Source organism: Scyliorhinus canicula, chromosome 1, assembly GCF_902713615.1.
Source record: "Scyliorhinus canicula chromosome 1, sScyCan1.1, whole genome shotgun sequence".
NCBI classification, from domain to species: domain Eukaryota; kingdom Metazoa; phylum Chordata; class Chondrichthyes; order Carcharhiniformes; family Scyliorhinidae; genus Scyliorhinus; species Scyliorhinus canicula.
The window spans coordinates 9,663,434-9,677,396 of NC_052146.1; the positions used below are offsets into that span (position 1 = coordinate 9,663,434).

The 13,963-nt window shown below is 41.3% G+C and overlaps 1 protein-coding gene across 13 annotated transcripts in view; it reads left to right on the forward strand.

The window, feature by feature from the left end:
* Positions 1 to 13,963, forward strand: part of fbrsl1 (fibrosin-like 1) — a 1,082,194-nt gene that overhangs the window by 1,030,857 nt on the left and 37,374 nt on the right. For all 13 annotated transcript variants that reach the window (XM_038805641.1, XM_038805908.1, XM_038805817.1 and 10 more), the window contains one exon: positions 9,085 to 9,448. In XM_038805641.1, the coding sequence (XP_038661569.1) occupies positions 9,085 to 9,448 (364 nt within the window). The remainder of the gene's footprint in view (positions 1 to 9,084; positions 9,449 to 13,963) is intronic.

Sequence of the window (13,963 nt, forward strand, 5' to 3'; positions counted from 1 at the left end):
GAATTGGAGCCCTGCCCTTTGGTTGCCATATTTGAGGTCCAGACTCATTGGGACTGCAGATTGAAGTGGAGGCAGATGTCCTTTCCTTTGCCTCATTGATTGTCCAGAGGCAAGTCCTGCTGGGGTGGAGGTCTCTAGCCCCACCAAGTGGCCCAGCATGGTTGGGGGATCTAATGGAGTTTTTATACCTGGAGAAGGTTAAACACACCATGAGGATGGGTCGAAGGGTTCTACCAGAGGTGATGGCCTTTTATTACTTTAAGGAACTAATCAGCATCAGTTACGAGGGTGGCGATATAGTTTCAAGTCGGAATGCTGTGTGGTTTGGAGGGAACTTGCAGGTGATGGTGTGTCTGTTGTCCTTATTCTTTTAGTTGTAAAGATCACATTTTTAAAGGTGCTGTAGAAGGAGCTTTGGTGCGTTGCTTCAGTGCATCTTGTAAATGGTACACACTGCTACCCCTGTGTCTTATATCGTGCAAATACTATTTGCAACTTATCAAAAAAATGCTGAATGTTCATCCGGGTCTTGCTGCATATGGCCACAGGCTGCTTCAGTATCTGACGAGTTGCAAATAGCAATGGTACTGAAGATTGTGCAATCATTAGCGAAGATGTATCCCACTTCTAACCTTTTGCTTTTATCCTGGGTTTGTTGGCAAGTTAGTGGCAAACCGGTTTGTGACACATGGGTCTTGAACAGCTGGAGTCAACCCCTAAGTAAACTCACCAGATTCACTAAAAGCAGCAAAAAGCCATTCCAACTGTTCAACCTTAGTGCCTTTGCCAACTTTGGGTCCCCGCACTGTGTGATGCCCTTGTGTTGGGAACTGGCAACACTTGGATAACATTAAACCAAAACAGCTTTAATTAACAGATCGTAGCACATCTTTTATAACATCTTGCAAGAGCGCTTTACTGGCGTTATCTAGAGGCTTCATGTTGATGGTAAACATTGCTAAAATAGAAATGTTAGATCTTGACTCACAAACTTGCTGACCGTGTTTATCAAGCAATTAAGTTCTTCCAAGATATGGTAAACATTCTTCATCTCCCCCGACCGGCCACTGCATCACTCCCCCACAACAGTAAAATAATGTAAAAGTCTTTATAAATAAAATGTCAAAGGGATCAATTCTGCAAGAGGTTTATTCAAACTTCTATTTTGAAACTACTGGTCAGATATTGATATAAAGGGAGCAGGTAGTAGATTCAAGAACTTTTAAATACACATTGAGCTAGGTCTCTCCTACATTAGATACAATGGCAGACAAAATAATTCTGTTTATTTTGTGGCAGGTGCATATAAAGGATAATATGCTCTAAAATTATATTTGATGGCAAGTGAACATCTGTGTCTTCCCACAATTGTTTACAAACTCTTTTGCACTCAAACCGTCAATAGTTGAATTTATTTATCATGCAGCAAATGAAAAGTAAAATGTCTTCATGCCATCAGGGCAACACATGTCACGTTTCTTATGGTCCTTCAGTTAAGCCAATACTTTGGTTCCTTAGATGCTTGCATCCTTGCACACTCCTGCTATTTGCCACTGTCACTACAGCATTACTCTGATTTGGTTCCAAATCCATTTTGACAGCTTATAGAATGGGTTGTTTATAGAGAAGGAAACCAGATGTGACAGTCCTCAGTGGCGAAATCCAGTTGCCTGCAGCCTGAAGGTTGGAAGATGAACTGATCCTGATTTGTTTCACGGCTTGTGCCCTCTCCAGTTAATTGGGTGCCAATAGCTTCCCTAATGAATGATGATGGATGGAATGCAGGTTGCCTGAGCAGGGCACTTAGAGCAATGAAAGCATCATACGTGCAGATATCACCTGCAGACAGCAGCAGTGGCAGCAAAGAAGGCAGCGATCAATGCCTGCGTGCACATTCTCTTCCCTTTATTGTCCCTTCAGCGACAGTGGAGGATAGCCTTGCTTATTTTGACAACTGACACAAACTGCTTTGATGTGTTACCTGTTGCTGGCCAGAAAGTGTGCACCTCCAACTGGCTGTAAAAAATGGAACAATGTGTGACAAATACTTTATTCAGTCGATCGATGAGCATCTATTTGATCCAGCCTTTGAACGGCTTCTATAAACCCATCTCCCTGCAGAATATTCCCATTGAATTCAAGTGAGGAGGGATAGAGGTTTGCTTATCTTTATTCTTCCGACAGTGCTGGAACAAATCTCTCCATCTGCTTCAAAGCACAGTATTAAGGTAAATTATTTCTAAAATTACTGGATTTTCTATGGTTAAAAACTTTCAAATCCAGAATCCAGCAACTAATTTGTGGAGACAGCTACCTGTATTCAAGTAAAGCATTTAAATAATGTGATCTTAATGTGATCTGCATCAGTTTCTTGTCAGTTTCTAAACTAAGCGTGTTTTACCTCGAGATCATTGTGAAATAAAATAAGTTCAACTAGTCTTCAGTCGCATAACATTTAGGCAGTTTTGTCAGAATACAGCAGTAATTATAATTTGATTTCTGTAAGTCACGAGCAATTAATTTAGTCTTTCTGATGAAGTAACTGGTATTGTCAATGTTTCTTATGTGGTTTTGTTCATAGTGGGTGTTCATACTGAAGACAGTGGTGTGGTGGTCACTAAGAGTAGGCACGGATATTGGAAATTGTAGCTTTTGTCTTGGTAACAGAAAGAGATTGTTGTGCTTTTCCATTTTGATTGTTTTCACCAGAATACACCAAGTTATTGATTGATGGAAGAAAATTAGACATTTGCAAGTGAATGCTTGCATCAGCTTGCATTTCAGTAATTAACGTTGTCTTATTCGAGTTGGACTAAGAAGCTAAAGTATTTCTAATTTCTTAGGAATATGTTTTTACAGTTACCATTCAACCTTTACATGGCTAACCTTTCCATGGCTAGAGGTAAACAATCAGCTGGAACTGCCAGACCAATATTATGAATTTGAAAATGTTGATTAATCTTGGAGCTTTTGTAACAACTTCATAGTTGATTGACTTAACTGGCCTGAAATATGGCTGAAAGTTTGGCAGCCATCTGATGTTAAACTTCACCATTCAACCAAGTTCTTTGCATCAAACAACATCCCTGAATGCCTATCTTATAATTCTGCATGAATAACTGGAACCATATCACTATAACAAGGCAGGGTTAGTCAAAATGTATATGTAGTTAGTTGAGAAAGAATGATATCTTCATGATGGTGGCCTGCCATGGGGGCTTTGCAAACAGCTGTGATCATGGATGAAGTTCATGCAACTTTAAGATATGATTGAATGAACAACAGTGAGCCTTCATACTTGCCTATTCATAGTGAAGAAAGCTGGAAGGCTGCAGAACATGACCTTTGCTCGTTTGTCCATTTTTACCTCCTTTTTAACCAGGATGTTTGTATGCCAAACCAATTATGCTCAATTTGTTGCACAGGAATGAGTTTGTTTGTGAACAAACCTACAATTGCGAACAAAAGCTACAATTTCCAATATCCGTGCCTACTCTTAGTGACCACCACACCACTGTCTTTAGTATGAACACCCACTATGAACAAAGCCACATAAGAAACATTGACGAAACCAGTTACTTTGTCAGAAAGACTAAATTAATGGCTCATGACTGACAGAAATCAAATTATAATTACTGCTGCATTCTGACAAAACTGCTTAAATGTTATGCGACTGAAGACTATCGTTGAAATTATTTTATTGTGAACACCGTATACATTTGAGAGCTAGTGATAGCATGAAGTGCTACAAATTTAGATTACGTTTTATGAACTTTGGAACATTAAATCTGGCGATTTGTTAAAGCCGGTTGCTTTAAAGTTTAAAGTTCCTAATGCAGTCAATAATGGACTTTGTACAGGTGCGGTATAGACAGTAATTGCACACCATAATAATACTCTGAGGGCATAACTATTGATCTAATGGTTCAGTTTACGCATTAGGGAGCTATATGCATGCATTAATTGGAATGATTAATAACTTGCTGTTTAGGGAATGGGAAAGAAAATCAATAATTCAGCTCGAGGTTGGGAAATGCATACTATTGCCTCATTCACTTCCTACCCAATTATCCAGGTTAAGTATAAATTATTTTCCTGAGCTACAATTTGGTCAAGTACAACGAATGGAAGTAGAGGTTTGTGATGTTTCCATAATCATCAGGATTTGGTAAATTCTACTGCATGCAGTAAAATGTTTGGGAAAGAATGTTTAAAATTCAAGTGCCCTTGAAGGTTAAGGATCAGACTCTTTCTCTGAAACCTTTTCTGAAAACTGTTAATGTGACTTGTGTGACGGGCTTCATAACTTTAGAACTTTAATCAATACTTTTTCAGACAAAACAAATGGCTAATCAAAGCTGTAATTTATTGCTATTCTTTGGGGAAATTTAGGCTGAAGTGTACAAATCTCTGTTTCCAATGGATTGAGAGTGAGACGTATTGTAGTCCTGTGTTCATAAACTTAACATTATACAAAATTGTGTTGCCCTTGTCCTAATTCACACCGTCCCATTCTGTGCACTTCTATACTCGCTGACCTGCACTAGATTCCCAGTTAAGCAACACCTCTTTTTAAAATCAGCATCCTTGCTCTCAAATCTCTTTACCTTGCCCCTCCCTATCTCTGTAATCTCCTCTTGCCCTACAACCTCTCAAGATGCTTCCACTACTCCAATTCTGGCCTCTTGAGGGTTGCTGATTTTCAGCACTCCACCTTTGGCAGCCATGCTTACAGCTGTCTGGGCTTTAAGCTCTGGAAATCCCTTCCTAAACTTCCCCGACTTCTCTTACCTCCATTAAGTACTTTCTAAAACCAATCTCCTTCACCAAGCCTTTGTTTATCGGCCTTAACATCTCCTTGTGAGGTTCAGTGTTGAATTTCATTTGATGTTGCTACTGTGAGGCATCTTGGGATCTCTTACTATTTGAAAGAAACTCTGTAACAGCAAGTTGTTAACATTTCATAGAGCACTTTTGTTAATGTTTCCAGCATTTATTTTGCACATTCAGGCAGCTAGATTAAGCAGCCTAGTTCTATTCCTAATAGAGTTTAATGCATTTCAGTAGAGCATTATTTACTTGGTGGTGTTAAAATTTGTTAAAGCAGAGATTGTGAAATCCTTAATGTGATTGATATCCGATACAATTACGTATCAGGTATACAGAATTCCAATCTTTGTACACGTCACTCTGATGCACCTTTTGCTCATCCTTGGATTTTAAAGTTGGGTTTAGAACTTCCTTTCTTGTCATTTCTTTTGTACAATGAGAGATGAGACATTGCATGCTCCTGTCTTTACCCATGTGCGTCTGATGGATGGTTCAACAGGAACTGAAACTTCTGTTACTCCTGGCAAGTGCAGTGAAACTGTCAGCAGTTTCAGAAAAATACAATAAACTTTGGGGAGAATAACAACGAAACTACTTGCAAAATCTACCATGCCAATTACTTAGATTTATATTGTAAAGATTATTGTGCAGATACTGATAGTTAGCAACTAAATTGCCACAAGTCTTTCTAGCTATCATTTTTCTTGGCACTCTTCTCCCAGTGTTTGGTCCAAGGAAAAATATGCAAATGAGTTATATTATGACGCAGTATTGTTATCACAGGATACCAAGAGTTTTTTTAATTGGCAATGGGCTGAAAACAAATTCCATGCTCCCAACAGTACTCCGTATTTTCCGACATGCCAGACACAACTTAACAATAATAAGTGGTTGTGGCAGCTGTTTTCAAGACATTTAGATTGTTAGCTGGCTGGCTGACTAACTATTCAAAGGCCATGACAAGACTGGATTGCAGCTGTTGTATAATAGATAGCTCGATGCACTGATTCACAACCAAACAGATGCATTTTAAATGTGAACGCTTTATAAAGATGTGGACTAAGGGCAAAGGGTATGGAGATCATCATTAATTGGCACATCAAAGAAGTATCCTGTGATCTTCATACATATGATCATTAATCTGTAAAACTTGAACCAGCTCATTATGATGAGCTGATGCTTAATTTTGGATTACAACTCCAATGTGCAGTCAGTAGTTGACGTAAACTAATATTTGGTCTTCAAACTGGCAAGATGATTTAGATCTGAAAATATTGGTCCAGATTTTCCAGTCCTCAGCGACGCTGGAGCGATGGCCATTGACTGTGGAGTTCAGTGTTCCTGGATCTTTTTGCGTTCTCCCAACTGGGACATCCTGTCCCACCGGCAGCAGTGATGCTTTCGCACAATCATCCACCAGGAACACGGGTGAAGAGAGGGCGCGCCCGTTTTTACAACATCAGATGCCTTATTCAATTAAATGTTTAAAGAGCTCAACGGTTTTGAGTGAGTGAGCAGTTGGTAGGTTTGGATGTTGGGTGAGGCAGCCCCATCAGTTTGCGGGGGAGGGGTTAATGGGTGGGGCCAATCAGGTCGGTGGGGAGTTGCGGAGTGGGAATGCGTTGGACAGACAGGTCCAACAGGGATGCTGGTAGCAAGTCGGGTCAGGAGGTAGGTTGACAGTCGGGGCAGGTGGGTAGTTGATTTAATAAAGATATCAATTAAGGGTTGAGCTAAGCAGCTGATCACAAGGGCCGGGTTAGCTCAGTTGGCTAGGCAGCTGGCTTGTGATGCAGATCAAGGCCAACAGCGCGGGTTCAATTCCTGCACCGGCTGAGGTCCCGCCTTCTCAGCCTTGCCCCTTGTCTGAGGTGTGGCGATCCTCAGGTTAAATTCCCCTCAAAGGGAAAAGCAGCCTATGGTCACCTAGGACTATGGTGACTTCTACAAACGTTACACGTTACATGTGATAAATCTATGGTAAGTATCCGAGGTAAGTTGCACTATCCAGCCCAAGTCTCCAACACAGACCAGCGAAGAAACATTCATGAAGGTTCTGGGCAGTGGAAATCATACCATTGAAAGTTTAAACTTCATGGGCAATAACATTTTTCTTCCAGATCCCATTTTTAATTTAGAGTACCCAATTCATTTTTTCCAATTAAGGGGCAATTTAGTGTGGCCAATCCACCTACCCTGCACATCTTTGGGTGGAGGGGGTGAGACCCACGCAGACACGGGGATAATGTGTAAACTCCACATAGACAGTGACCCAGAGCCGGGATCGAACCTGGGACCTCGGTGATGTGAGGCAGCAGTGCTAACCACTGTACCACCGTGCTGCCCTAGATCTAATTTACTTCTCTGTTTTCTGTTCTCTATATTTCTGTTGCTTGTTGGGCAGAAAACACCCCACCAACCGCCAGTGTAATTTTGTAGAAGGTAAAAAAATTTAGTTTTGAAATTGCATAGGTCATTGAGTTTGCAGAAGCTACAAGGTCTGAAATGTTGCACTACCTTGAAAAATGAACACTACTGTTTGCAGTGTGTGCTGACAGAAGCTAATACTTTGTGTCAGTATGATGGATGCAGTTTACTGATATTGTTTTGGATTCCCAGCACTTAAACATATTCACGTCTTGTTGATGTAGCCATTAGTGGTGAAGCTATTACCCTCTCTTTATTGCAGGACAGCCTCAAAGTGGTTCTACAATATAATTCAATGTGCCGGTTCTATAGAATTGTTCTCTTGCTATGTGCTTTTACCTAATGAGATTCCATTAATGGCAGACGTACTGTCATTCTCATTCTTGAACATAAAGTAACCTGAAGAAATTTTCCTCACGGACGTACTACATTCCATTGGCCTTACAAATTGCTGTTTCAAAAACCTGCATTTCTATAGCACCTGTAACGTCACTGAGTTTACCAAGGCGTTTCACAGAGATGTAATCAAACAAAGATGGACAAAGGAGCTATTAGGAGGGGGTGACTAAAAATGTTGTCAAAGAGCTGGGTTTTGGAGACGGAGAGTGAGATTGTGAGGTTCATGGAGGGAATTGCAATGCACGGGAAGTACACTCACTGTCATTGGCAGAAGTGCTATAAAAGATATGGAATATCAAAACCTGTGATTGGCAGCTAAATGTGCTATAGTGGCAAGATTCTGGTGTGAAGGTAAGGTTCCCCAAATGAAAAGTTCTAATATTCAGTCAGAAATTATCTGCAAAGTTTGCTTTACCTGACATGGGATCTGGAAAAGAAAGAATGAATTCATGTCAGTCAGAGTGTGAATGCCATTAATTAACAGTAAGATGCCCTTTATGTTGGAAATGATTATGTTTCATAGGATTGTATGGAAATATAACGAGAACTAGTGTGATTAATGATTGTTTCAAAATGTGGAAAGAATAAAAGATTAGCTCAAACTTTGCAGTAAATGGCGAACCTGTTAAATCTAAATAAGCCTTGCTGCAAAGGTTCCTTAATACCTGAATTTAACTCTTGCCTTAAAGATGTTTTTCATTCCGCTTGCCTTTGTGTACTTCAGATTCCCTAACTCTGAGCATGTTAAGCCAGCTGGAATGAAGAGATTAGGCCCAGGATGTAAACATAGGCCTCACTGCCTGTTAGTTCATCCTTGAGACTGTTACTGCAGCAGCAAGGCCGGCAAAGCTGGCTTGATACATGCATTCATTGAGATAAAGAGAACAGTGTCAAAGCAATTAAACTAAACAGATTTTCATTAAGTAAATTGCAGCAAGGATGTGCTGTTTGCAGCTAGACAACAATTAGTGTTAATATCCATGCCACTTTGCCTCCCTCATATTCATTTGATTGTAATTTGTGCAAATGGATTATGCCTGGACCGCAGGGCTGTAAGATTGGCCGCTTTGACGGTTTAAACAGGTACTGTTTTAAAATAAATTGTGGGAAACGCTATTAAGTTTGCGATAAAACCCCAACATTTAATTAATCCTTAAATATTAATAGGCATGAATGAGCTGAGGATTTCGATCAGTGCACAGTGGGAAAAGGCTGTGAACTTTTCAGAGTTGCACTGCAACATAATCATTTTATGCTAGAATGTGCTTGGCGAAGACCTGAATCGACAGGCATTTAACAATAATTAGGAGTGAGTTATTAAAGCTGACTTTATTCCTCAGAGAGCTGGAATCGGCTGATGATGGTTAAGCATGGAAATGTACTGCATAAACACTTCAGAAAAGGTTTTGCTCTTCTCTAATTTTCTAGGTTCAAGCTTCACTGGAAGCAGTTTGACGTTGAATGAGAAACCTGAAACAAGGGGACCAGGTGTTTCCAAGATATCTGGACTAGAACGTAGCCAGGAACAGAGCAAGGAGACATCCTTTGTGCCACTGGTGCCAAGCCCTCCCGCTGCTGTGATACCTCCAGCTTCTTCAGCGTGTGCTTCCAATAGCACAGTGAGTCCAACAGTAAAGGAAACCATTTACCAGACACAGCCGCAACCAAGACAGCTAACGCCACAGTTACAACCGCAACTGCAGCACTATCCTCTGTCTCAGATTCACACGCAGCCTCCTGTACATCACCAGATTCACCATCAGATACCATTCAGCAGTTTTAATAGTATCAGGTAAGCAGAGAGGATATTGCATTGCTTTCAGAATCCACATGTGTTTTCATTTGTATATTTAGATGACATGGCCACTTCCTATTTCTCACATAGTATCATCATTGAGTTCTCCCAAGACAGGTGTAGTGCAACTCTGTCCTTGTATAACACCACAACCTTTATCTTAGAGTATCTAATTCAAGGGTCGCACAGTGGGTTAGCCCTGCTGCCTCACGGCACCGAGGTCCCAAGTTCGATCCTGGCTCTGGGTCACTGTCCGTGTGGAGTTTGTACATTCTTCCCGTGTTTGCGTGGGTTTCACCACCACATTCCAAACGATGTGCAGGGTAAGTGGATTGGCCAGGCTAAATTGCCCGTTAATTGGGAAAAATGAATTGGGTACTCTAAATTTGTATTTAAAAGAGAGTATCTAATTCTGCAGTAGCGTGACATTTTCCCATTGCCCAAAAAAGTTATTCGTTGACCTCTGAATGGAATTTAAAAAGTAGGGGCTGTTTTGTGTTGGTAGAATGCTCACTAAGAACTGCATTGAGAAGTAAAATTCATTTGATGTCGGATCTGGACTGGGCAGGATTTGAACTGGGGTTCACCATTTGTGAGTGAATATTTATTAAAGCCAAAGTGTTCTAACTTTTTTTAACATGCATGCACTCACCCAAGCACAAGACCTGCTTTCTTACCTCAGACCATTTAATTTTTCTGAAACAGTATTATTCTCTATATGTTTAATATTGAAACCTAGGATGAATGTTGATTTCAAAGTGATTTTGTGAAATCTAACACATTTCATCCAGACCCATGGGAAGCTGCTAATGTTATTCTCCCATCAACACCCAAAAAATAAGCACAGGGATACAACAAATAGCAAGATTAGAAAACACTATTCAGCTATTAGGTTGTAAACCATTGCTTAAGGAATGGTGGTGCATAACCAATCAGATTGGCAAAGATATAGTTAACTGAATTTAATCATCGTTAACCATTCTTTTGGATGTGGGGTTGTGGAAGCCATAATAGGCTAGTCATAGAGCTTTATACCACAGAAAGAGACCCTTCAGCCCATTGTGTCAAGCACCTATCTCTTCTAATCCCATTTTCCAGCACTTGGTCCGTAGCCTTGTATGCTATGGCATTGTTATTTTTTATAAATTTAGTGTACCCAATTCATTTTTCCAATTAAGGGGCAATTGTGCAAGGCCAATCCACCTACCCTGCACATCTTTGGGTTGTGGGGGCGAAACCCACACAAACACGTGGAGAATGTGCAAACTCCACACACAGTGACCCAGAGCAGGGATCGAACCTGGGATCTCGGCGCCATGAGGCAGCAATGCTAACCACTTTGCCACCGTGCTGCCTGCAGGAATAATAATGGAACTATGTAAACCGCTGGTTAGGCCACAGATGGAATTTACGTCGTTCTAGAATTTTGTGTCGTTCTAGTCTTTTGTTTAATGTGTGGGATGTACTATGCCAACATTTATTGCTCACCCCTCATTCTCCTTGAGAAGGTGGTTACGAGCTGCCTTCTTAAACTGCTGCAGTCCATGTGGTGTAGGTGCACCTACAGTGCTGTTAGGGAGGGATTGACCCAGTGACAGTGAAGGAATGACGATATATTTCCTAAACAGGATGGTGAGTGACTTTGGGAGGGTAACTTCCAGGTGATGATATTCCCATGTGCCTGCTGCCCTGGCCTTTCTAGATGGTAGTGGCCATAGGCTTGGAAGGTTATGGACCTTCGCGGGTTCCTGCTGTGCATCTGGCAGATTGGTGGAGGGAATGAATGTTTGTGGATGAGATGCCCACTAAGTGGATTGCTTTGTCCTGGATAGTGTCGAATTTCTTGAGTTGTATTGGAGCTGCACTTATTCAGACAAGTGGAGAGTATTCCATCACACTGCTAACTACCGCCTTGTAGGTGGTGGACAGGCTTTGTGGAGTCGGGAGAAGAGTTACTTGCTGCAGAATTCCTAACCTCTGATCTGCTCTTGTGGCCACAGTATTTACATGACTAGTCCAATTAGGTTTCTGGTCATTACAGGAAAGACATAATTGCTATTGAGAGAATGCAGAGGAGATTTACAAGAATGTTGCCAGAGCTTGAAAATTTCAGCTATGAGGAAAGATTGGATAGGCTTAATAATAATAATCTTTATTATTTATTATTGTCACAAGTAGGCTTGCATTAACACAGCAATGAAGTTACTGTAAAAATCCCCCAGTCGCCACATTCCGGCGCCTGTTCGGGTACTCTGAGGGAGAATTCAGAATGTCCCATTCACCTAACAAACACATCTTTCAGGACTTGTGGGAGGAAACCAGAGAACCTGGAGGAAACCCACGCAGACACTGGGAGAATGTGCAGACTCCCCACAGACAATCACCCAAGTGGGAATCTAACCCGGGCCCTGTGCAACGATGCTAACCACTGTGCGACCGTGCCGCTGGGGTTATTTTCCTCAGAACAGGGAAGGCTGAGGGGTGACCTAATTGAGATGTACTAATTATGAGGCGTCTAAATAGGGTAGAAAGGAAATACTTGTTTCCTCTAGCTGAGGGATCAATTACCAAAAGGCAACTTGCAGGGGCCTGACAATAGGATTTTATCATCTCAAATGTGTTTCCCCAAATGAAGCACATTCTCGGAGAACATGGACTTGCTCCAACCCTGCCCCAGGAGTAGTCAGCCTAAGAAGCTGAGTTAGCCTGATGTTTGACAAAGAATCATCCAGACTCGAAATGTTAGCTCCCGTTTTAGCGGGAGCACAGTGGTTAGCACTGTTGCTTCACGGCTCTAAGGATAATTTGTATAAATGTGAGATAATTCACTTTGGAAGCAAAAACAAGATGACAGATTACTGCCTGAATGGCTGTAAATTGGGAGAGGGGAGTGTGCAGCGGGACCTGGGTGTCCTTGTGCACCAGTCGCTGAAGGTAAGCATGCAGGTGCAGCAGGCGGTAAAGAAGGCAAATAGTATGTTGGCTTTCATTGCGAGAGGTTTTGAGTACAGAATCAGGTGTGTGTTGTTGCAATTGTATAGGGCCTTGGTGAGGCCACACCGAGAATATTGTGTGCAGTTTTGGTCTCCTTTTCTGAGGAAGTATGTTCTTGCTCTCAAGGGAGTGCAGCGAACCAGACTGATTCCAGGATGGCAGGACTGACATATGAGGAGAGATTGACTAGGTTGGGATTGTTCTCGCTGGAGTTCAGACGAATGAGAGGGGATCTCATCGAGACTTACAAAATTCTAACAGGACTAGACAGGGTAGATGCAGGGAAGATGTCACCAATGGTGGGTGTGTCCAGAACCAGGGGTCACTTGTCTGAGGTTTTGGGGTAGACCATTTAGGATAGAGATGAGGAGACATTTCTTCTCCAAAAGAGTGGCGAGCCTGTGGAATTCATTACCACAGGAAGTAGTTGAGGCCAAGACATTGAATATATTCAAAAAGTGGCTAGATATGGCACTTGGGGCGAATGGGATCAAGGGCGATGGGGAGATAGCAGGATTAGAGTTGGACGATCAGCCATGATTGATAAATGGCGGAGCAGGCTTGAAGCGCCGAATGGCCTCCTCCTGCACCTGAAGTGCTGGAACCCACAAGCCTACGGACCAAGTGCTGGAAAGTGAGATTAAAATGAATGGCTATTTTATTTTTTATCATTTGAGGCTGCCACAGGCACAATTGGTTATGTGGCTTCTTTTTGTGCTGTAACGTTTCTATGGCTCTGTTGACTTGATTGCTGGATCAGCCAGGCAGCAGAAAAACTTTTCATTTTGTTCCCTTATGTCTATAGCTCTTGCCAGCCTTTTCTTCAAGTTGTCAGTTGTCATTTACTCCTATCTAAACCAAGAAGCCAGAAGTTCATGTTAGCCTGAATATTTCGCCTTTTGATTTGACCAATGCTACATTAAATGTAAATACACGCAATTGTTTCATTGACATTCCCAAATCTCCAAAGAAACTATCTGTGCTCCAAGTTTAGATTTGATTCTTCAGGGTGAGAAGCTGCTGGCTTTACCAACAGATGTCATCCAAGGTAGTGGGAAACCATGAAGCTAAATTTGTCTGTCAGCAAAAAATTACTGCAGCCCAGTTAACTAAAGAAAAACAGACATCCATGTAAAAGAATTGCAGAACTTTGTAAAGTGGAGCAGCACTACTTACTGACAAATTAATTGCAAACTAATTTAAGTTTTCATTACGATGGCGGCATTAAAGTAATGGGAGAAAGTGACCCGTCAGCTGAGGAAATGCCCTCTTAAATTTCCATGTCTAGAAGTTTGAAGAATATTTAAGATGTAACATTCTTGACTATATTTGTTTTAAGTGGCTACATTTGCAACTTATTAATGCATACTTCAGTTAAATGTTGCGTTTTTTTGTACAGCACAGTTAACTGCCATATTGTTTTTAATAGTTGCCTTGTGTTTCATACCACATAACTGTGCAGATGAGTCATCCTGATTTTGATGTCAGTTTCCAGATTTTCAGTTTAGAGTAGCCAAG